Source organism: Sander vitreus, chromosome 22 (genome assembly GCF_031162955.1).
Source record: "Sander vitreus isolate 19-12246 chromosome 22, sanVit1, whole genome shotgun sequence".
Taxonomy (NCBI): Eukaryota; Metazoa; Chordata; class Actinopteri; order Perciformes; family Percidae; genus Sander; species Sander vitreus.
Window position 1 is genome coordinate 14,360,750 of NC_135876.1, and position 25,700 is coordinate 14,386,449.

The window sequence follows — 25,700 nt, forward strand, 5'->3', positions numbered from 1 at the left end:
TACCGTAAACATGACAAGGCTGTTAAACATCTATACGCTTCCTTCAGCCATTTAGGCTAATGAGGAAATGTGAGCAACGGTATTCACATTAGCTCATTCACATACAAATTTACGACGCAACATCTATCTGAGATACAGACATGAGTAACCTGCCCATTTGATATCTTCACTAGTTGAAGTTTTCCAGGTATTTAATCCCTATCTGGCAAATTATTCTTTAACCTTGTGACATGCTCTACTAAATGACTACAAGCAGAGTTTGCTAAGGGTTCAGATGGAGCTAGCAGCCTGTGAAAATTGTTTCAAGATGGCCTTATCATTCAAAAGATGCGCACGGTGGACCGAGAGTTACACCGCTGCATCTCGGCGTGGAACACACACCTCTTGAACTCCTCTTGTAAAAAGCACAGCATGATGGCCACAGCAATCTACATGAGGGGTAACAGGCCAATGTTTTGTTGGATTCACTGTTTAAAGATCTAAATATTTGATTTCCACATTAGGGTTTCTACAGTAAACACCTGCCATCCATAATGTGTCTGTATGTGTTTAGTACATGCTAGTCTGTGTGTGTGTGTGTGTGTGTGTGTGTGTGTGTGTGTGTGTGTGTGTGTGTGTGTGTGTGTGTGTGTGTGTGTGAGATTGTGTGGTGCTGCTGTAAATAAAAGTTCGATTCAAATGTTTTCTAACAAAACATCTTTCTTTTAACAGGTCAAACAAAGAGAGTGGAGAGATTGAGTGAAGTGATTAAACGCTACAAAACAACAACAACACAAAAGAAATTAAAACCTTGCCCTGAAATTGTTCCTATTCTGGCTCTTCACTGCACTGTATGGCCTGTTATCGGTCTTCTTTAACTGTGTGCTGCAAGTCCACTCACCCTTGTCCCGCCTGCTTATCGGTCGACTGCTCAGACTTTTATCTTAGAGCTATATAATAGAATCTGTCTTGACTTCTGTATCGCTGCCCAACTTCATCTGCACGCATTTGTTTATCTGTTTCAGACAAAATAAAAGCCACTCCTTTCTGCCCTTGCACACTTTCTTTGCAGAAGAAAGGTCACAATACACTATGATTATCGTATCCTCTTGCTGTAGGAGTTCTAAAAATACCGTCAGCCACAGCTTGAGGAGCAGGGCTGACTCTCCTGGAGGTCTTTAATGACAAAATAATAGGAGTCAGACTACAAGTGATGTGTGGTTTGAAGAGGACCTGCATCACATCTTCTAAACTGGTGAAGTTTGGAGACAGAGCACTTTAGAAACATTTATTATGGTTGAAAAATTAAATTTTAAGCCCACACACGGTGTGCAAACACAACTCCGTGAGGCTAAGAACATATTACACACGTTATATATCTATGTTCTAAATCCACTGGGTGTCTGTTATTTCTCCTCCAATCTACAGTGGCTCTCAAGTTTAAGCCCCTGAACTCCAGCTGCCCCATTTTAATGGCAGCACATCGAGGGCCCGCAGGCTTTTACACAAGCTTATCGTTTTACCTTACCATTCTCCAACATTAAAGTTAAAAAATAACAATGTCTCTACTTAATTCTCAATTCTTTTTTTAGGGGAATTTTACGCCAATCAAAACTTCAACTCACCATCTGTCAGCAAGTGTGAAATGAAAACAAAGGTTACAGAAACTGTGTGCAATCAGGCTCAGCCTGTTTCTTCTGTTGAGAGCATTTTTCTTTTGTTCATATTTTTTAATCACACACACACACACACACACGCCAATCGGTTTTTACATGAGACTCTAATGGAGGATTTGGCTGTAGGCCAGAGATGACCTGCTTTCAATGTGTGTAGCATTTTTTTTTTTTTTTTTATTGGGCCGATGAGGATACTTTAATCTCTTTGTTTCTGCTTCCATCATGACAATAAGACACTCAAGGCCCTTTACAGAACGGGAGCATTAGTAGTCAGCTGCGGCGTCAAAGAAGAAGGATCTGAGGCGCAGATGTGTTCAGAGGAGCAGCGTAGGAATGGGCACATTAGCACGACATCCTCCATTCAAAAAGTACAAAAGAAACAAAAATTATCCCTGAAACACAATGAGAGGCATTTAAAAAAACGTTTTAAATGAGTCGTCTGTGGATCTGGTTTCACACCCATTCACTCATAAGGACACAAGTAAAGTCTCTAGGATTTATAACATTATATGTGACCCTGCAGAGGTGCATGCTGGTCCATGTAAATCACTCACACTGCCATGATGAATGACACTCACAGTTATTAAATCCCCCACAAACCCCTGCAGTGTGTGTGTCAGAGCTTCCTATAGGGGCTAATGAAGGCTTCCAGGAGGCCTTACATGCCACACGGTGATGCTTCTGCACTGACACCAGCGAGATGGAGGACATTTCCTTATCCCACGCCTGCTTCTTATTTACACTTATAATAATATTTATGACCAGCTATATGTCATACAGGAGCACATGCAGGCAGGAAAAGCCTTCAAAGCCACCTGAGATAAATGCTGATATAGAAAGTATATGTATGGCATGTTTTGTTTGTTGGTGTAATATAAACTTAACACAGTGGACAAAAAAAAATCCCTGCATTATTTCACACATGTTGACATTTATATCAAGGACAAGGCAGCCATTTTTAAACTAGTGCCAATCAGGACCAGGAAACAAACGTCCAGTCCTTGACACCCAAAGCAGATTAGTATTAATGGGGTCTTAGTGTCAGAGCCAGTTAAAGACATATTATCACTAAATCATTGTCACTGAGGACACACATGCAGTTGCTGTACATATTACAATGCCTCTAAAAGGCGACAAATGTACGACCCTGATGCTGCATATAAGTAGATGCAAAGTATTCTTGGCTCCTCGCAAAGGTTTTTTTTAACATAGAAACTGCCGAGGAGATGAGTCAAGGTCTTTTTTACAATATCAAGCATCACTAAGTGCAGAACTGTCATCATTACGGCCACTCGACGAAAGAATCAAAGAGAAATGATAAATGGAACCGGGTCTCTGATGCTCAGCCCTACTCTGCTTTTTAAACAGGGGTTCAGTGCACACTAGCTGGAGCAAAAAGAAGCCCCACAATGTCCTCTGCGCTCTTGTGAATTGGGACTCCCTTTGCCGGTGCAAAGACTGTAGGATTTTCATTACATCCTAAAATGAGAGAACGCAGAGAAAAAGAAAGCTCCATTTCGGTTTAGGAAAAAAAGAATTGCCATTGCCTCCCTGCTAAAGCTAGGATAATACCCGTAAGCAATAGCTCAAATAAGACCTATTTTTTTTATTCTGTGAGAAAAAGTAAAATGACTTCTCAGGTTACAGATGCAGCCATCCAAGAAATCCAACTTTAAGCAAACTAGCTGCCCTGCTGCATTACTGCACTGAGGATCTTACAGTAATAATGCATGTCACATGGAAGATGTGGGAACTTGCTGCAGTAGCTGTTGTTATATTAGTCATCACTGCATAGCCCTGCCACAGGGAGCAAGAGAAATACCATCAATTACATAAAGCAATTTTGTTGTTTGAGCAACAGATTTGTGGTGTTGTTTTCATGTTGAGCACAGCGGTGGGTTTGTGTGCTAAACAACTTGAAGCAAAGTCACGCTATCCATCGTCTTGTTCTTTGAGCATATATTGTGGAGGTGTCCTCGGAGACCAAGCGATATGATTTATGTAAAGCTAGCTGTCAGGGAGACTTGCATACATGGTTGTAGTTGTTTGTGAGGATGCAAGCAGAAGTGGATACATGTGTATATTCATGTAACTAAGACTAACGAAGCCTGACCTGATGTAGCGGTCATGAACTGATCAGCTAGTTGCATTAATCATGTTGTTACAGCACTTTTAATGAGCATATCTGCACTCTAAACACAAGGTCGCGTCCGAACAAGAGTGAGAGAATTGATCCCTGCTCCAGCCACAGGGCAACAGAGATTAAAGGAAGGAGTGACTGCTGTGACTCATTTTTGCTTAATCAAGACAAACTGCACTGCAGTGGTGTGATTACCAATTCCCTATAGCTGATGGGAGAGCAAACACTACAAGCACAAATGACTTGGAAGCTGTGCTGTGCGGTAATGAACAATGGATGTTTAACTAACAAAGCCTGAAATACAAGTCTGTAATAATGATAATATATACCATTTGTTGGACAGTGCTTTACATCAAAGTGTACTGCTTATTTTTCAGCCACCATGCTATCATTATGGAATTTTAACATCCACATGAGATGTGGAAATTTCACAACTTTCTTGTGCCAAAGATTTCCCCACTCCTGCCTAATGCATTTTAATTAGGGAGAAAAGCCTAATGCCTCAGTGCAAGCGTTCTGTCTCAGCTGTGGCAGAAGTTATTGTTTTTAACACATCTGCTTACACTCACAGGTTACTGTTACACCTGCAACAACAATATATGAAAATAGCAGACATATGATTTACCAGCAGAAAACCTTGCTGTACTTTCCACTTCATTCATTCACACTGTTGTATGTACCATGCTCATTAAATCGATAGCAAAGGAGCACGCAAGAGGAAAACCTAATTCCCTCCTGATATTTCCTGTCAATAAGAGCAAAATTAAATGAAACCATGCATGCAATAATCGCTCCCTTTGAATAAAACATTTGCAGATTCTGTTCTGGGTTTCCCCTCTCCACTCTGTCCTTTTTGACTCGCTTGCACACTCTCCTCCTCACCCCATCATCCTCATCCCTCCCCTGAAATCCCCTCCATCTTTCCAACCTGCTCTGGCGATCTATATTCCCCTTTCAATTTTCCGTCATCCATTCTCACTGTGTCCATAAGGAAAAGACATTTTCTGCTCAAAGCATGCTATTTCCTCCCTTTTTCAGATGTTGCTTCTCCCTACTAGAGAGGGGGGAAATGTATGCATTTGCTCACACAATTTGTGACAGAAAAATTAGAGACGATTAGTTTATCCCCTCCATTCAGCTCCACAATGTCTCCCTGCTTTTACGTGATGAGAAACCTGAAAGATTTAAGCAAACGCCAGAGACTATGACTGAGGAAACTGATATGTGGCTAGGATTCAAATCTCTTCTACCTAAATGCACGTCAGCTGAGATGGTTTATGAAAGCTTGGAAACATGGGTGCGTGTTCTGGCTCTACATATGCTGACTACTGTGGCACCAGCCATGTGCTTGTGATTTGGCCTGTGAGTTTATGTTTTGCAGAAGACTTGACTGACTTCATCAGGCACAATGGCTTTGCTCGGATCATACTGTATCTTGGTGTGGGTATGGAAATCGTATGCCAGAGACAGAGAGGCTGCTGGGAAATCTTACAGTAACCCTGACAGTAATATCATTTACTGCTCTGAAATTGGATAATGCCCACAATGCACACTGGCAAAGACGTCAGTGGAGGAGCAAGACGAAAACAAAAAAAGAAAGTTCTTGTAGTCCGAAGAATTGAATTTTTTTTGCTTTTGAATTTTACTATGAAACGCTCTGCATGCACAAAAAACATGCACACACAAATTGTAAACGCATGTAAAGCATGTTTCGTGGCCAGGTTAGCTCAGTTGGTAGAGCAAGCGCACATATATAAAAGGTTTACTCCTTGACGCAGCGGCCGTGGGTTCGACTCCGACCTGCGGCCCTTTGCTGCATGGTATTCCCCCTCTCTCCCCTCTTTCATGCCTTCATCTGTCCTATAGAAATAAAGGCCTAAAAATCCCCAAAAAATTATCTTAACGTGCCCATATTATGAAAAAAATCACTTTTTCTGGGATTTGGGGTGTTATTTTGTGTCTGTGGTGCTTCCACACGCATACAAACTTTGAAAAAAAAATCATCCATGCTGTTTTGAGTGAGATACGGTTTCTGAATGTGTCCTGCCTTCAGTCTCCGGGTGAGCTGGTCAAAATCTGCACGACTTTCTACGTAACTAGCTGAGACGAGGGGCCTAGGGGGCTAACCGTTAGCATGCTAGCGCTAGCATGCTAGCTCGCTCTCAATGGCAAAACACTGCTACAACACACACAAATTCACCCTAATCTACAAAATAAATTGTATAGAACTACTTACATGTCCCTGTTCTGCAAGTATTCCACACAAAGTTGGAAGTGCGCCCTCATTTAGAAGAAGCTAGCTCATGTAATCTTACCTAGCTACTGCGCATGTGCGACTGACAACAAACATCTTACAGAAGTTGAGAGGTCTCACTCTGTAGCTAAAACAGAGACCTGACACAGGGTGAAAAGATGATCTGCAGCAATGAAAAACAAAAATATGGTGTTTTTTGTAAATTAAACCATGTAAACCTATTCTGATACAATCTCAAATTACAATTATTTGCATTTGTAAGCAAAAATGCTAATTATTTCATCGTCATCACTAGCACTTTTTTCCACATGGAATGTTAATAGTTAGAAAATGAAATGTTGGCTCTTAAACAACAATATCTTATAGTTCCCAAATGCATATGGGGGTCTGAGGTGTAACGGGAGAGTGTTTGACAGCATGAAAACATGCAAGAATCGCGGCCCTGCAGTAAATTCAGTCAGTCAGCCTCTGGCTCCGGCCCACAGTGTGGGTTTAACCCAACACTGCCGTGGCCGGGCTCCAAGGATAACGAGGTGCCTGAGGTTGTAACGCTGTAATGGAGAGAGGAGTGACATCACAGGCTGGTCTGTGGTCAGCCGAAAGACACATGGCAGCCGGCGAAAGAAAACTTCTGGTAACATTAAATAGAGAGAGACAATGTATTCACTGACTGGTGAAAACCAGCTGGGAATATTTACTTTACTACAATTAATACAAGGAAATACTACTGGGTGGGAGCGAGGAACGTGTTTCTGGTGCAAGTCGCCTGCTAAAGTTTTGCTAGTGGTCACTGTATTATTCCATGTGCACATGAATGACTCAGCAACCATTTTGAATTTAAAGTACTACTTGAGAGTGATGTGGAAAACCCTACAGCTCGGTGAATCAACAAAAATTCATCAGCAAGTATTTTGATAATTAATTCATTGATCATTAATTTTCTTTACTTGGAAAAAATGACTTTTACTTGCATGAAGAATCGTTCTTTAGCTACTGCACATATGTCAACTCAACACCAACTGATTCAGCCACTGTACAACAGTATACAAAGTAGGAGACTAGGAAACTGTCTTGAGAGCTCAGAGAGTTGGCTGAAATGATCTGGATTTCTGGCAGGTTTTGCTGGAAAGAAGAGTGAGTATTTGAGTACAGTGTCTACCAGCTTCACTCCAGTTGGGGTTTTGAAGCACACAGCTTATCCACATCACTACCCAGCACCCCTAATGCTCCCCACATCACCAGCCTCACTTGCCTGTCAGACCCACATCTGCTCCGTGTTACTGCTGGAGCCTCTGCTGTCGATTCAATTAGGCTCTTTCTGTACAGGTCAAACTGAAATGTACAGTACACGTGCAAACATACAAAAACACAGGCTATTCGGAATCACATGGCTGAATTCAAGTAAGGTCCTGCTTGTATGGTTTGAATCATTAAACCACATGTACATAAAGCTAAATTAATGTTAAAAGGCGCCGCAGGCACATTTGTGCACATAATATAGCTCTCCTTGTGGTATTTTAACTAGAATACATTTTATAGACTGATTGTGAAGTAATTAACTGCAGTCTGCAAACAACGACTCAATAAAATGAAAGAAATACCACAAAATGCCAATACTCCTCTATTAAACGGTTGTAGAGTCCCAGAAGATCTGTCAGACAATATCATTACACAAAGAGATAGAAGGCGTGATGCACGAAAAAGGTTAAATAACCCAGCAAAATTTGGTATCCACAACTGCGCTTTGGGAAATCTGACAATCACAGAAATGAATGCTTAAAGTTATTTTTACTCGTCAAGTAAACACTACAATTAAATGAAAAATTGTCAGTGGAAAGCAATCGCAGTAAATTAATGTTGTTGTGAAGGATCGGCACTGATGTGACACGTGACTGCTGAAGCTGTAAATCATTCAGTCCCCCAGAGCAGATTGTCCCTAAATAATAAGATGGAGTTTTGCTATGAGCTCTGCTCTGTTTAATTATCCACACAATCAGCAGCAGATGTTTAATTGAAGCCGACGCATCGTACAGTTGCACTCTTAGGTATTCAATCAGGCAGCTTCAAACAGCTTTCCAAGAGTATGATTATTAAGGAAAATGGTATCAGTCTATATTGCTTAACCTTGACATTAAAGTATATGTAATGTGCCCAACTAAAAGACTTCAAGAGGATCAGGTGTAAGTGTGTTACTACAGATCTATCTGCACTCACACCAACATAGGGCATTTTGCAAAAGCCACATCCTCTGTCTTAATTACACAGTCTTTACGATTTTCTCATTATGAATTCTTAATGTGTCTTGTGCATTCACAGGCACTCACATCATTTCATACACAGCTGGTTTAAATGTGATTTTCAGTCACTGAAATAAAAAAGGTAGCATCTAATATGAAACTGCATTGATATCCACACAGCTGACTGTAAAGGTCGGACTCTGACTCATACATTCAGGAGATTAAAAAAAGCCAGGCCCTTATTTTCAACTCCCAGAAGTGTCTGTTTCTGTTTCCAACTCATTAAATTATCCACGCCTGGCCAATCACAGAGGGTCTCGGGTGTGCAGCAAACCAATGGGGTGTGAGGTAACTGAGTGCAGCAGCTGTACAGAAGCACTATATCAGCGCAGGTGACACACTGGGCACTTTCATCCAATCACTGTAGCCCCTGCTGTGTGTGTTTCGCAACCAATCATAAAACACACCTGCTGTGTTTCTCTCAGCCAATCACCTTGAGGCCCTGCTGGGCGTTGTGAGTCAAGCCCGACTGAATGGGAGGTTGTCTTGATTTATATTAGATCTAGAAACTTGCAAGATCACACAGAGATGTAGCGTCAAAGTAATACTTTGTGTATATGTTTCGTATATAACGTACCTCAGTCTCTTATAGTATTGTTTGACCTTATCCAATGAGGCAGCATTGATTTGGGCCTGGTATTCCTCCACTGACACATTGTCTCTGTAGTAGTAACCCTCCATACTCTCCAGTGCTAGAGAGGGATAAAACAAAAGAGTGAAAACAAAGTAATAGAGCCACTGCATGTACTGTGAATCTACCTGCCAGTGTTTTCAATCATCTATAAAGCGGCTTTCATCTCTGCACTACTTGCTGACTTAAAGTTCCTGAACCGGGCTTACTATACCTTGTGTGAAGAGCACAGGGTAGATTTTGATGCCTCCTCCGTTTTTCAGCCTGTGAGGCAGCTGGGAGAAGTAGAAACTCTCAAGGTGGAAGCAAACTTTCAAGGCCTGACGGGTGCCTTCCACCTGGTATGATATGGGCATGTCTGCCAGAGGAGAGGAGAGGAGAGAAGAGGAGAGGAGAGGAGGAACTATTTATAGCTCAATCTCGTTTTGCATCAAATGTAGTAGTAGCAATGATTAGACCGTAATATTTTTTTCAAAAAAGCAACAAATGTAAGTTAAATGTGAGCTCCAAGCCTCAGTGTACATACTGGCGACCAGCGGCTCCCCTTCAAACTGCTGGAAGTAGAATGAGACCTTCTCCAGGTCAATGAGGGCCACCTGAGTGTCCTCCAACATAGCCTGCTCATCAGTCTGAAGAGAGAAAGATAGCATACTTGTAAGAGTGTAGTGGTGAAGGAAGTATTTAGATAATTTTCTTAGTAAAAGTAGCTACACACAGATGACTTATAACTCCAATTCTACAAATCAAAGTCTGCTTACGGGTCTTGGGGAGTACTACTGCATTTGTGAAAAATGTCATACGAAACAGTTTGTCGCTCTAGAAGGAGCTGCGCAAAGTCTGATAAACTGTCTCAAGTGATGTCACGTGAGTCAGCGTCAGTTGGGGCTGAACACTACAAGTTTGAAAATGAAAAAAATCTGGAGGTGTGATGTACCAGACGGCTGTAGCCCGCTCCTCATCTCTGCTTGAGCGGCTTGTAGCTATATTAGTTGTTACTAGTATAACACTCCCAAATCTCCAAACGAACCGAGATGGAGAAAGGCCCCATTCACAGTGAGATATTATACATAATTCTATAAGGTTTATTGCTATTGCATTAATATGTTTTCAGCATTTTCATTTTGTAGGAGCTCAAGGTGGATCCAATTTTTTGGGTTTGTATGTAAAATCTAAACCTGCAAAGAGTCTAGTAACTAATGTATATAAGTATGAAGTAACATAACATGGAAATATTCAAGTACCTCAAGTACAGTAGTTGAGCTAATTTAATTAGTTACTTTCAACTCTGTGAGTGTATATGTGCTTTCTTTCCCAAGGCAAAGATACAAGAAGTACAAGAAACTTTGCCATTTTTCTAACTGCGTGCTGAGATGCACGCCTCTGCATACATAACAGTGTGTGTATGCTTATGTCTGTCTGTTTTTATGTTTGCTTTAGCTTGTTTGTTTATATCTCTGAATGTGTGTGCATGTTTTCCTTTTCAGCATGCACTTAGCATCCTCACACACAAACAAGCACATCTGCTCGTGGCCACCGCGATAGTGGCTCGAATATTTCGGATTGTGACCCTCTGGACTCCTCTGTCATCCCCCTCCCATTTCCTCTATCTTTCTTCTTTCTCTCTCCGCTTCTCTTCATCCACCACATGCAGAGGGATTAACAGAGCAGTGATGAAAGAGGATTAGGTCCTTTTTCTAAAGACACATTTGATATGGCCCAACATGTGACAGAGGGGTACTCGTTGCCCTGCCAAGTGACGCCTGCCATGTGTGGGCAAGTTTATCCCAAAGCATGTCACATAAATACACTTCCCCCGACACACACACACACACACACACACACACACAGAGTATACACAAAAACCAACACCAGCATCCCCAGTTCGTCTCATGCTGCCTTTCATGCGGTGCCCTAAAAAGGAGTGCACTGAGATTTTACTGGAATCACCTGCAGTTACTGAGACCCTGTTCAGTTCCACAGGGACACTTGAAAGGGAAATGTCTTGAGAAATAAAGGAAAAGAGAGAAACAGAGAAAGAGAGAGACCACAGTGCAGGAGGAAGGGAGAAAAGCGTTAAATATTTTGGAGATCTGGCGTAAGCCACACGTCCGTCTAACCTAAATGAACGGTCATCCAAAATACATTTTAATAGCACTTCCTGTGTTTCTAATTCCCAGAGAAAGATGACAGAAATAGAAATGAAATACCTCATCCCAATAAAAATATTTTTTCTATGTGGTTGATGATGCAAAGTGCAGAAAAGAAACACTGACGAAATAACTGCTAAAATAACTGAATATATTACCTACTCAAACTTGAGTTTCAGTTTCTCCGAACTTGGTTAGAGACAACTTTTTTCTTTTCTTTTTTAAATTTTGGAAGGAAAGGTTAATATAGAACTCAGTGAAGTCACGGTGCTCAATTTTAGCAATCTACAATAGCTGGCTGCTCATAATGAACTCTCTAGATGGTCTTTTCACTGCACCAACTTAAATCCATGCGGGAGAATAGAGTAGCCTGACACCAAAGCCCAAATACTACTTGAGCCTGGGAATGTTTTAAGGTTTCTTTCCTTCCAAAATAAGATGAAAGATTATTTACGCTTGTGAATATACAGTGCTTAACATTAAGGCTGTCAAGACGGTTTTACAATACAGATGACCATTTGGGTGGCAAAACCTTTCCAAAATTGACAGATTGTTTTTTGCATTTAATTATTTATTTAAAATGTTTTGCATGTTTAAATCCATAAATCCATAAATGTGGGTGACAGTAGTCTATATCCTCGACGTTCCACTTCCGGGATTACTCCGGTGCCGCAGGAAATTCCGCCTGTCTTTTCACCGATGTCCGTTTCCTTCTGCTTTCTTTATGTTGGAATTTTGGATTGTTGATGAAAAATGGTTAACTGCTCCTCAGATCTCTGCAGGGTAAATCCAGACAGCTAGCTAGACCATCTGTCCAATCTGACTTTTCTCTCGCATGACGAAAAGAACTTTTGAACGTACACGTTCCACCAAAACAAGTTCCTTCCCGAGGCTATTTTGCAGCGGCTCCGTGTGGAGCTTAGCGCCGCCCATGACGATTGTGATTTGTTTAAAGAAATGCCAATAAACCAGAGCACGTTTTTCTCCCATCCCGGAATGCTGTGTGGACTAGCCAGACCCTCCTCCGCTCCGCAGCGTGTGAAGGATAGTCTGGCAAAGCGACACTAGGGTGACAGTAAACCAGAACAGCTTTTTTACTGTAGGTCTTTTTTCTGCCAAGGACCCATTACAAGATAGAGAATATACAGGGGACCCCGTTGTGTACGTTCCTTGGAATAATTTGACGTAGCCTGTTTTTTTACACTTCTATCATATTTGTTATGTGAAAGAACAAACACAAGAGTACTGTATTAGAAAGATATTAGACGTGTAGCCTATTAAACATGTTTGCAGATTCTAAGAGTTATAGATTTGTTTGATTGGATTTAAAAAATTTAATATTATTTGTTAAACTATGAATTCTTCTGTAAAAAAAAACAAAAAAAACACACAATTATATCATGATCATTTAAATGAATGAATCCAAAAACTTTTCATGGACCTCCCTGGCAGAGTGCAACGGACCCCTGTGGGTCCCCGGGTCCCACTTTGAGAATCACTAGGTTAAGTCATCTCAGTATCTATCCAGTGTGAATGACCGATATAAGTTCTAAGCAATCTTAAATTATTTAGGCTGGTCAGTATGTTTGCCTTTATGAAACCTCTGGTTGAATTTTAACAGAGCACCTTTTTGTGAGTTTTTGGTCGTTGGCTGTTTTGGATATTTCCACAATATCCCGAGACACAGTTCCAGCTTAAACAGCAACTATCCAGATGACGGTGAAGCTGTCTGTTATTCGAGTGACTATGAGGGAGGTTGGTTGTGGGACCTGGCTCTGCAGGATCAGCGCCACACCTCAACGATTCAGACCACATCCCTACACAGTCACTGCGGGCAGACTGGGAATTAAACTCAGCACATTTTAGTGATCATTTTAGTGTCAGCCATGCAGCCTGGTAGTGGTATCTTGATTGATGATCTTAAAAATGGTAGATCCCATTTGATGTGCTTAGCTATAGCTCACCATCACACACACAGCTGATCAAACATGTTTTATGCAATTATGCAATTCCTTCAAGTTTTTGTAACCCAGTGATTCATATTGTTTGATACTGTATATTATTATTAGAATTTGCTATGCTGTATGTGTTCTAGTTTTATATCAAATGTGAGCATATTGAATGGTGACAAGTAAAAGATGTAATACAAGATTAGTGTAAAATAAAGCCCAAATCTCTGCATGTATGATGAAAATACATGCATAGTTATATGAAAGTGGCCATTTATTTTTGCCCATGAAGAACTACGGGATTGATTTTAGAGTATCTGTTAAAGCAGATGAACTAAGGGCTGAGGCTGGTCTGGAGCTCACCAGATTGGGGGAGAGGAGAGACTGGAAGTGGAAGAGGAGCCCAGCGCTTGCAATCTGCTCCAGCCAACGGCGGCTGGCTTCCTGTGCCTCCTGAAGGTCCTGGGGATCCAAGCTGTCCTGGTCTGACTCTCTGCCTACATTGTGGAACTGAGAGTGGACACAATAAAGTTAGGTAGTGAGCGGAGACAAAGAATCAAACAAAAATGTTTTGCTATTATGTAGGATGATGCAGTTTACTGTATTTCTTACAAACTTAATAGTTCCTATATCTATAAGTATGTTTTCAATTTCCAATTCCAAACAAGACATATGTAGAATATACCTGGTTGAGGACAGCCAGTAGGTGCTCTGAGAAGGCACACACAGCTGCAACCAGAGACTGACAGAAGACCATATCTCGACGCAACTGGATCTCCGAGTCTAGAGGGACAACAAAGAGGAGGTGAGGCTGAGAGGAAAGACAAACAGTAAAAGGAAGTGAGAGGAATAGTAGAGATGAAAGAAAGAAGTAAAAAACTGAGTAAGTGAAGATTAAAAACTAAAAAGTGGTGAGGTAAAAAGTTCAAAGTAATAGAAATAAGTGGCATGAGTTTGCTATGATAACTAAACAGACTTTTTAAGGTCAGACTCTGCTGTGGCAAACTTTCAGGAAGAGGACAAAAAGTCTTGGCTGCTTTAAAAAAAAGAATCTGTTGGGTATTGAATATTAAAATATTGTAAAAACGACAGGTGTGCCAGAGTGGAGAGTACTTGCTCCCATGATTTCCTGAAAAAAAATAAAAAATAAACTGAGAAAGTTTAGCAAAATGAGTTCATGAACCCCTAAGAAATGAAAGTTTTTCACAAGGCGTGCCTGCAAACTCTTTGACACTATTAACCAAACCCACCACAACCTCAGAAAAATTTATTTTTCATTTACTACTTAATAATTCATAGTTCCTGGAGGTATGTAAAGGGACATAACACCTCATTTCATCAGCATAGTTTCTCTCAAGGAGTTAGTATCTGAGTTTAGCAGTGCTGTCAGCCTCGTGCCAATGCAAGGATTAATGTGGATTTTCAATCATAGCATCTATTGGTGCTGTGGAAGTCTTTTGTTTTTCGGTGCTACGTTTTTATTTTTTTAAAGAACATGGACAGAAGATAATAAAGGATGCTATGTCTTTATAGTTTATTGAGTTTATTTATTTTTTGTGCAAAATGCATTAACATTTAAGGTTTCAGCCAGTGCTGTATTCTGTATTTCTGTTCTACTGCAAGAGGAGAGTGAGACAAACCTGTATACTGTAGTAAGACCAAGAGCAGCCGTGTCTTCACCTCTGAAAAAACAAAAATCAAAGCAATCCAATGAGGTAGTGAACAATCTAACATTAACTCCCAAAGAGCCTTTCTCCTCGACTGCAATAATATGACCTATACTATCAACTTAACCCCTTAAAGTCATGAACAGGCCCATGCTGTATAACTCTTTTGCTCCATCCCAGCTCCACAGCTTTTTATCTTCACATATAAGGGGAAAATTACACAGCATCATAAAAACCAGCCACAGGCAAAGATAGTAAAATATATCTGCCTTTGTTTATAGTCATATCAGAGCCGCGGGAAGCCTGGCAGTACGCTGCACTGCATGAAAAAGCTATCATGGGGAGAGGTGGGGGAAAAAAAGTGGTGTACACAGGCCAAGCACATTAATATTAACTCTGCTTATTTGTACTCTCTTAGTTGTGACCGCAAACTCACCTTTCCCAGGAGTGTCATGTGACCGGGACTTGGGTCTGGGCTGTTTGCAGTTCAGTGTGTTTGCCTGTGGTGTGTCTGTATGTGTCTGTGTGTTCAATCTGTGTGCTAACAAAAACAAAATCACACACTCCTATTGGGAATAAATGACACTGAACTGCCTATTTAGAGAATAAATAAAAATATCAAGGGAGTGCGGCTCTTTTGATTGTTTAACTTGCTAATTTTTAGCTCTATGTAGCCTCAATTTATGTACCCCAGGATGGTTTTAGAGAGCAGTTAGCGGTCTGGGACTGTCTGTACCCACACAACTGTAACAGGGGCTATTATTGCCTTCAATAAATATGATGAGGCGCACTGGAGAATTGGCCAATTTAATGTACATTACCTCCAAGGGCTGGCATTCTTTTTCATGATAAATACTATAAGTGGCTGTGTGTGCACACAAACCTCAGGCCCCAAACATTGTAAGAACAGTGGTGTGTGTGTTTTTGTGAGTGTGTGTTATTCATGTTTGGAACAGGTCAGATAGATGCTCACCCTCAACATATTTAGCGATGGTTTGTGTGAGGGTCTGAACACTGCTGGGAAGGTTCCAGGGATCCTGCTTGACATGGAGACGCAGCTTTTTGGTGCAGTTCACCTTGGGCTCCATCTCCTGCTGGAACTCTGACAGAAACACACCCACACATACACACACACAGGCAGAGAATTAGCATAGGCCTAGTGGAGGCTTATGTGTGTCAACTGTAAGGCACAATTTGCATAGGGAGGAAATGGATTTATATGACAAACTACCTTTTGTCCATCTCTTGCATTTTTAAATAGTGAGGAAAGAGAGAAATATCTTATTTCTTTCCTCCTCTGATGAATCTTGCTTAATTACCTTCATCTTCAAAATACAATGCTCATCTCTTCTTTTCTCTCCCTTTCCCAGCTCTCTTTCTCCCCTGACTCTCTAGAGTCAGCTCTAGTCACAGATGTTTATTGGCATCATACAATTTCTGTTACTTTGCTAAAGCAGTTATAGCACATAAAACTCTTAGAAGTACAACACACTTAACTTATTTAGTAGATTGATTATTTATTTGACAAAATATTTCAGCAAAAAGGATAATCAAAAACGATGACAGATTCCAATTTTAACTATTACACTCTGCATCTTTCTGTCCTTTGCTGTTCCTCTTCACGTAAGTCTCATTCTCTCCATCTCTCTGAATGAAATGATTATAGGTCAGACCCAGAACCCAGCAAAAATCCTCCTACTTTATTGCTGTATCCCACAGACCACCAGTTTTAGACCGCCCACAGTCTAATCTTCCTTGTCTTTGCAGTCTAAAAGCTAATTTGTCAATTTGATGTAACCCCTCTTGAAACTAGACAGAAAGGCTTGTAATAAAGTTTACTTTGGAGACGAAAGAAAAGATCTGTGTTAGAATGGTGGCCCGGTAAAACAGAAGGCTTCAAAGGGGTTTGGAGTGTGTGTGTGTGTGTGTGTGTGTGTCTGTGTGTGCGTGCATGTCTGAGGGCGACGGAGAGAGTGAGAGATCAGCTGCAGGAATGCTCCACTTGTTAGATAATCCTATTTGCTCTGTTATCAACCACACACATTACTGAAGTGGAGATGGATTAGCTCTGATCAAGGCCTTCACGTCCCTCCTTAGGGCATCTATGCACACACACAAACACAAACACACACAAAACACAAGCAGACGTATTTTCAGTTCAAGCATATCTGTGATCACTTGAAGACAGCCTGAGATGAGAGGGGTGTGTGTGTGTGTGTGTGTGTGTGTGTGTGTGTCTCATTTGGGTCGCGGTGTTTGGAAGCTTCACTTATGGCAACATACAGAATAAGTGGGTAATCTGCTCTTCTGCTTTTAGTGCTTATCACACTCCATTAAAGTCACTTTCAAGGACATAAAATAAGACAACTTTTTATATTAGAGCTTATTAAAGCCTTAAATAGTACAATACAGACCACCAGGATACAAAACAGAGTTATCATTTTTGCAAAATCTGGGAACAATGCCTACACCACTTACAAAAAGAAAGAAAACAATTGTTGCTTTTGAACAAAGTTTTTTTCTATCTTATCCTCAAAAAAGGGCTGAGTCATCTGAACAGAGTTCATAGATCATGAAAGGGCACCGTAAGCTAGTTTATATTTGCAGTGGGAAATGATAAGGACAAATTTAGCCCCTTCCAGTAACATTTCCTACATTTTTCCTGTGAGAGATAAAATGTAACAATGGACAGCGGTGGTTAATCACCAAGGCCAAGATGAGGTTAGGTGGCAAATAAACACACAGTAAGAACTAAATGATCAGATAACACACAAGCACAAGAGCTGTTATGGGGTCACATTTTCCATTGACTGGTAAGTAGCACCACAAAAACCATGAAGTGGAGATGAGTATGCAACTAAGTGGTGCTGTTTCAACACTATAAAGTGATTCAGAGTGAAGGGCACTGGGATAGCTGAAGGGTAAAAGAAGTGAAAAAAACAGGAGGGAGGACTGAATAGAGGAGAAAATGGATGGGAATCCACCTACAATACTTTCCTCATGTCATCACATCTGTGTGCACGTGCGCGTGCGCACACACACACACACACACACACACACACACACACACACACACACACACACACACAGGAAGTTGCAGCCCCTATGCGCAGGCGGCTGCGACATTTTCAGCGTGTGCTCTGTTTTCTCTCAGTATTGGTGCTGGTTGGGAGTTTCTCCAATATTATCTATCTTTTCTCAGGTCCACTGTGCAGCCCAGCAAGGCCCAGGAAGCACAGCTACACCGTAAAAAAAACACATTCCTCACAGGAAGCACATATACTGCTTCAGCAGAAAGTGAGATACTTTGTGAGGAAAACAAAACAGACATAGTACATTTTTACATTTCTTGCTCAAATGGTTTGACTACTGTGTAACGAGATGTGGTAAAAGATGCTCAGAGATCAGTGTTTCAGAGCCAGGAGTACATCACAGTCCCCGGTGCATTACCATGTAATCCTCTTCCAGGTGTGAAGCACTTGGTCTGCTCAAACGCCCGAGCCACCACTGCTCCTCTCAGCATGCTGGTGATTGAGTCCACCTGAAGAAAGCACAAGGGTCAAGCTGGTACACTTACACAATTACAGTTTCCCTCTAAGCCGAGTTTAAAAGTATGTGCAGGGAAGCAAAAACTGCTGCCCAAACATAACCAACTCCTGCATCGCTCGCTCTCTCTGACACACACACACACACACACACACACACAAAGCCCCAGTCAATACAATTTGCTATGCAGTATGTAAACAAAGCTGGGGAAACTGCACTACAATAAAACAAATGACAGGAAATAGCTCAAAAGTGCAGAGACAGCAAAGCATAGTTTTTTCTGCTTTTCCACTGCCGATGGAGACATCCTCATAAAACTTCTCGTGGATGGTGAATGCAGAATCAAATATGGTCAACCTTTGCTCCAAAAGGTCTCAGAAAGGTCATAGGTCAGCTTAAGGCTGTCACGCTGTTCACTTCCTGAGCACGATTCAAAAATGAAAATGCAATTCCTAATCTCCATACACAAAAGTCTAAGTAAATATTTCCCCTTTTGTTTGTTTTGGGTTTAAAAATATTGCCATTTCCAATCTATTACACAACATAATTATACAACATGATACTTGACCTATCACCTTATCAAGATCACAAAAAAGGGTAAATGTATTCCTTAGAGAATCAATAAACTATAATAAGATTTAAAAGATTGTCTATCTGGGATATCTGGATTTAACGAAAGTTCGGGGACGAGAACTGCAAATAGTGAGAAAGTTAGTTTAGGTTTTCCATGAATAACTCATCGATCACATCTGCACAGATGTTTAGCTGACCCACCTGGCTAAACAGATGCTCCAGAAAGCTGTGAAGTTTCTTCTGCTTATCATGGGACAGCCACACACTGGAGGGCATCTCATCTCCTGCAGAGGTGTGGTAACAACTTGTCAGCATTATTCTACTAATGTACTGCATCAACACATCTATGATGGCAAATCCAGTATATGCGTTTATTTATTGCCTCTCTTTTAAATGTACATGTAATGTAATGTTTTAGGATAAAGAAAAAGGCGATATCTGAGATCACATACTGTATAACTGCAATGTGTGTGTATGGCTGTGAGACAGAGACATCTAAGAGACAGAGGGGAAGGATGTTTGACAGGATACACAGCTGTGTGAGATGTTAATGACAAATCCAGCTGAGATGTGTGGCCAAACGCCTGTCATAACCAATTAGATTCAATTTCAGGCTTTTTTGTTCACATCTTCCAGAAAGTGTAATCATGCAGTAAGATTGTAATCATGGCCTGTCAGTTATGGGACTATTTTGCAACATTGTGGATGATTGGGGTTATGGATTATGACACTCAGATGGACACGTTTTTTCTTATTGGCCATAAGAAATGGCCATATAGATGTTATACAGTGAATTAATAAGTTATGTTATTTCTATCTGCCAAATAACTTTACTAATGTGTGATATGTGGCGGAGAGTAATGCTTGTGTCCACTGCGTTGCATTTGTGTACCTGAGTCCATCTCATCACTGTGAACATAGGAGCTACAGTGGCTGCTGCAGATACTGGTGAAGGAGGCAATGGAGTTTCTGTTGCTATTACAGTCACTGAGAAGAAAAAGGAGATAAATGTTGAGCAGAAAATATACTTTTTTACTGTCATTTTTCAACACTTGATATTGTAATGGTATGTATGTAACTCTTTTGTAACCACATTTCACTTAGCTTTTACCTGTATGAGTCTCTGTTGCTTATTGTGTCGTGTCCGGAGTCCTCCTGCTCATCCCCTGCCACGTTAAAACACACTTTCTTCCCGTTCCGCTCCCCCTTCTCCCCCTCGCTCTCTGCCGATATGTAGCTCTCTGGGCTCCTTGCCTCTGACGCAGGAGGGTGGGTGATGGAGGATAAGAGGCTGATGGAGAGAAGAAATAGAGGAAGGAGAAAACGGTGGAAAGAAAGAGAGGAGGGATTACTTAAAACAGCTATGATATTTGAGACAGCAGGATAAAAAGAACTACTTTGATCACACAGGAACGCTACACAGGAAGCGCTTACACGTGCCGTGGCACTGTGACATATTGAACTGTAAATACAGTATGTACAGTATGTGCTTACTGTACATCTGCGTGGGCTCCAACAGCTGACTGAGTGCAGCAAACAAAACCTCAATTTGTTTGTGCTTGGCTTCCGCATGACAGCTTCAGATGGTCACAGATCCATGTTGTATTAATAGATTCAAACATGTAGCAGGGTACAGCTGTGTCAACACACTGCAACTCCACTGCAAAGATCAGATCCCCTGTCACAGTCACAGCTGGCCTGTATTCTATCAGACAGCAGGAAGAGGCCGGCCAGGATATTTTCACAGTTGCAGCAACACATGTTGGCATTTAAACCATATTCCAATAAATGCTAGGCTTTTTTAATCTCTCCACACGCATACACTCTGACACCCCATGCCTGTTTACATTTCAGCCTCATTTTAATTTCTGTCCGCTTACATTTTCCATTATGTCATAACATTGGCCTTGAGAACATTACAAAGCGGAGGAATTCGGGAGGGGCCACTCCATTCAGAGCTTCGTAAAATAAACAACCTGTTTCCTTCGTGCTACCCAAGTGCATCTCAGATTTGTATACCTCTTTATGATTTTAAACACCTCTCCTTTCCCCTCATTCCTCTTTCTCTGCATTGACCCCCTTTTCTACCCATTCACAAGGCTGACTAGGCCACAGAGATGCCCTCATTATGGTCCACTCCAGGAGCTGCCACAATGCCCCTCCAAAGCAGAGTGGCATTCCATCACCATGGAGAGGCTCTCCAGGCTCTGTGATTGGCTATTGGTTCATAAAGAAGTGAGCGCAGTTTGGGGCCTTTGGGGCGCAAAATATCAGAGGGAGCAAGGGAGAATAACAATGACTGGATCAGAGAAGGGGCTTCAACAGAGAGAGTGGAGAAAATAAAAAGCGAAAGAGTAGGCCAAAGTGCACCACTGCTTATCGCAAGCAATCAGAAAGATCTCTTAATCTATCACAGGGAAGCTCCGTAACCCACTTCGACATTAAATCAATCGCCTTCATCTACAGGTTCATCTGCATTACAAAGCTCCACGTTAGGCAGTTTCTTGATAGGATATTTGCATGCTTTGATCCATGCTGAGGTAAATAAGTCAGAGGACCCTGTAGCTCTGAAACCGCTGCCATTCAGGACGCTATTAATGATGTGCAAAGAATAAGAATAAATATGTTAAAATGGAGGCGAGTGGGTGTTTGATCCAGGATGGGAGGAGGTCCTGATATAAAGCCTGTCACGGGGCACGTCCTCACACAGCTGTGACCCCTCGCCTGTGGCCCCCCGAGACAAAGGTTCACAGGTCGCTGCCTCAAAATGGATTCCTCTAGACAGAATCAGCCAAGAAATTATGTAACATCTTTCAATGTCCAGTTGTTGTCTTTTCCTAAATTACATGTGGAGGGGCAATGGTTTTATTTGACATCAAGTCAAAGTTAGTCACACCCAGCACAGAAAGAGAAAGAGGCACAGACAGTGAAAAATGTCTGCGTCAATGTGTGCAGGTGGGTGTGTAGAAAGCAAATCATAGAGGAAATGAGACCGGATAAAGAGACAGTGAGATGTAGAGAGCTAGGAGGGAAATGGTAGGGTGTGTAGTAGTAGTAGTGACCCTAGGCCAGTTAATGAACCGGTTAATTTGCAACTAACCTAATGAAGTGCTTAGGAGGAGGTATAGATGTCAAGGCAATGCTTCCAGACTGCAACTACTAGCAACACAACCCATATTAGTTCCACTCCTGTGAAACACTCATGCCCACCGTCACAGCTCACTCTTAACAAGCTCCTGAAGTGTGCATGTGTGTGTACATCTGCATGTTTAAACAGATAGCTGGTAAAAGGTAATTATCCACCCACTAGCTGTGTCTCAGGCCTTTTGAATACACCTGAAAACGACTCTACTAATTGGCACTGACAGGAGCATGACAAAATTTGTCCAGACTTGGTCATTAAGAGCCCTGCTGTGGACTCAACTCATTATTACCACAGCTAGGTGACAGCTCCGCTCCATCTAGCGACTTTTAATGTCATTCTCCGAATGCTGCCGCCTTGGCGGAGGAGACTTCTAATGACTGAATCAATCTAATGATCATCTAGAGATTCAGAACACATAAGTCAGCTGTCCACCCATAAATCTGGAATCTGGAAGAGCTGGAAGTTTCTTTCTTATTTAGAAAGGGCTTCTCATTTTATAGGTTTTACACACAGTAAGTGTGTGTATTCAATTCAATGTATTTGTGTGTATGTGTGCATGTGTTTTTCTGCATACTGTGCATGCATATATCAGTGGTCCATTGTTGTTGAATTTTCCATTTCCAGAGGGCACCTGGCCTCACGACACACCCTTTACATCACTGAGATTGTATTTCCTGCTTGGGGGTGGGGGAAGTAGAAGTGGAGCAGTGTTTCCCATTTCCTTTCTGTAGCCTCGTGTGCCTCCAAACAATGAACCCAGCGACCATGCTGAACACAGAGAGTCCAGCCAGGAAATACTGATCTAACACACATACACATACCATATCAGGAAGCATGGGCATACCTTTGTGCGCCAAATTGTGCAGACATAATCGAGAAAACCACCAAACTGACTTGATGTTTCCGTTTTTCCCCTGCCTTCTGTTTCTCACACACACACACACACACACACACACACACACAGGTGCTAGAGTAATGACCAAAATGTATGCCCGCCAAGTGCCAGATGCAGCGCATTGACCAAGCAGGCTGCTAAAGTTACAGCGTGTTATATGAGGCAATCTGGTTTCAAGGGACATTTAAAATCAAGTGGAATAGAATCAGCAGGAGGGTATCTTTCCTTTCTATCTTTTCCCATCATAAAACCAAAAGTGATTTGAAGGGTTTAAAAAAATATCAATTTCACCCTTTGTTTTGCAATTTGGAGGAAATATGTTGAAATAGATACATTTCAAACTCAAGGCTATATAATGAAACATTGGAATCAGAATCAGCTGATAACACAAACACTGTCTCACATGGGAATGGTTTGCAGGGGGTTGTGCATATGAGAAACAAGTAAACGTGTTGTGTGTGTTGTGTGTGTGTGTGTGTGTGTGTGTGTTTTTATAATTTATTTCATATTAATTTAACCACTTGGATCTCTACATTCAGGTACAGCTGTTGTATATGCTGTAAGTGTGCATCTATAGCCACTCACTCATGAATATGGGCACCGTGCATCTCCATCTCTTTGACCACCATGGTGAGTTTGTAGAGGAGTTTTTGGTAAGCATCCAGAGTGAGCAGGTCTTCCTCTCTGAGCAGGAAGCGAAGGCCGTGACCCTCTGTCCTGCCCAGGCTATGACCTGATGGTGTGGCCATAGTGGTGATAGTATGCTGGACATTGACCATGGGGTTAAGCTTACCTGAGGCAACACAAACATGCAAGGAAAAAAAAGAGCACCAGTTAAAAAGTCTGAAATGTCGAAGCAGATTCAGATGAATATGCATTATTCCACTGTGCAGGTGCTCCTTACTCACCCTGCTCAGCACTACTGCATCCTCCCTTCTCCAGCGTGTTCTTCCTGTTGTCCAGCTGCACACCAAAGGCACTGCCCAGAGAGGTGGTGGTCTTTGGGTAGGACACCTCCATCACATTGATATGACAGTTTGTAGGGCAAAAGTCGCTGCTATGGAGGGGGGACACCTTGGCTTTAGCCTGCTTAAAGGTGGGCCACGCTCTGTTCTTCAGTACCCGAGCAAACTGTCATACAGTAGAAAAAGACAGATACGTGTGGTTCAGAGATATAACATGTTTTTTTTTAATTAGTGTGGCTGGTAAAGTGAAAAGATAATTTCTGAGAAATATGGGTAGAGATTTGCACTGTAATGGCACTTCCCGCAGAGAATGCCATTCTATGGTACTATTGTCTGGTAGCTTTATAATCAATAGTATCAAAGGTAGGGAATAGGAATTTAAATGACAATTTTAGAATAGGCAGGCTTCAAAAGTCTGAATCGTAGCCTTATATAGCTGATGTGCACCTCATCAGTGCAAGAATAAGAGGCTCCATGTGAAACACACTAGAGAATATCTGTCAACTAAATGTTCGGTTTTGTTTTATATACATGACAGCTGGCGCCTGAAGAAAAGCATAAACATCCATTACTGTACATTTCCGACATTCCTTCATTTTTTTTTGTGGCAGCTCAAATATTTAACCCAAATCAAAGATCCAAGACAGACGCATAACATCGTCATTGCTCACATATGTGAAGAACTCCAGACTCCAAACAGGACCGTTTATCATTTAAATTAACAAGAATTAAATTAAACTGATGTATAGAAGCTCATTCCATTACTTTGTAAGATTATATGATGGCATGATTTTATTATGTGTGGTTTGAGTTGTAATTTCAGCAACCTCCAGATTGTACGTTTCCACTGAAAAGTATGTTGCTTCAAATAAAGTAAAGATTATTTTCAGATATGTTAACAGCACTTAAATCCGTTAAATCAGAAAAATTCTCCCGGGTGGCTTAATGCTATAGAACTTCTATAGGACATCCAACTCCACCCGAACCCTGCTGTGTGTTCAGGAAACCTCCTGTGCCACGAGATAGCATCTCCATGTAAAATACAATACGCAGGGAGCCCGAAGGACTGCTTAGATCCAATAGAGCTGATACAGAATATCACAAGCACATTTGTTCTTCGCAACATTTGGTTGCACTTTTCTTGAACTCTCCATCACAGGGCCTGCATCCTGTCTTGGATGTTACACAGCAGATGGTATAAGCAACCAGAACAGTTTTTAGCAACTTGGGCTGTCAACCAACATAAGCATACCATAATGTGCATGTCAGCTAAGGAACTTAACCCAAACATGTCTTCCATGTTATCTAAGATAGCTGGAGAATGAAGCTTCTGCTCCAGGGGAGATGATATGCTCCAGATGGACCCTGAGCTGACCTCCTCTTGAGACTGAGGAGTCTCACCACATCTCTTGTTTGTCTCTAGAGGTTTGTGGACACTTTATATTTCCAGGCCTCAGGTTAACATCTCTCCTTGTACTCTCTGTTCTGTCTCTCTGTCTTCCTTCTTTCATCCTTACTCTCTCTCATTTCTTGCTCCTTTTCTCATTCTTCCACTTTCAACCTCCCCCTCTCCTTTCTCTCTAGGGGTCTGAGAAGGAATGCTCCAGTGCAGGAGGGGATCTTACACAACAAAAGTCATGGCTGTGGCTGTGCATGGCTATTTATAAGTGACTGGTAATGAATCCAAGACCCACTCTAATGTTGAGTCAGATCTTTTCCTTTTTACCCTCTCACGCATATTTGCAGGCACTGGGATGTTTGGCCTATAGACACATGTGAATGAAATGTGATGAAAATACTCTCTCAACAACCAGCTGTAACCTAATTATAAACACA

The 25,700-nt window shown here is 41.5% G+C and overlaps 1 protein-coding gene across 2 annotated transcripts in view; it reads right to left on the reverse strand.

Annotated features, from left to right (window-relative positions):
* The window catches only part of prex2 (phosphatidylinositol-3,4,5-trisphosphate-dependent Rac exchange factor 2), a 91,407-nt gene that overhangs the window by 12,282 nt on the left and 53,425 nt on the right, over positions 1–25,700 (reverse strand). Inside the window, exons 24-36 of one of the 2 annotated variants that reach the window (XM_078280451.1) lie at positions 23,808–24,030; positions 23,485–23,692; positions 19,971–20,150; positions 19,752–19,846; positions 19,061–19,143; positions 18,191–18,281; positions 15,714–15,842; positions 14,714–14,755; positions 13,759–13,856; positions 13,437–13,583; positions 9,504–9,606; positions 9,192–9,335; positions 8,924–9,038 (exon numbers count right to left, since the gene is read on the reverse strand). In XM_078280451.1, the coding sequence (XP_078136577.1) occupies positions 8,924–9,038; positions 9,192–9,335; positions 9,504–9,606; positions 13,437–13,583; positions 13,759–13,856; positions 14,714–14,755; positions 15,714–15,842; positions 18,191–18,281; positions 19,061–19,143; positions 19,752–19,846; positions 19,971–20,150; positions 23,485–23,692; positions 23,808–24,030 (1,658 nt within the window). Of the gene's footprint in view, positions 1–8,923; positions 9,039–9,191; positions 9,336–9,503; positions 9,607–13,436; positions 13,584–13,758; positions 13,857–14,713; positions 14,756–15,713; positions 15,843–15,908; positions 16,843–18,190; positions 18,282–19,060; positions 19,144–19,751; positions 19,847–19,970; positions 20,151–23,484; positions 23,693–23,807; positions 24,031–25,700 lie in introns of those variants that run through there. The other variant, XM_078280452.1, reaches the window with a different exon arrangement.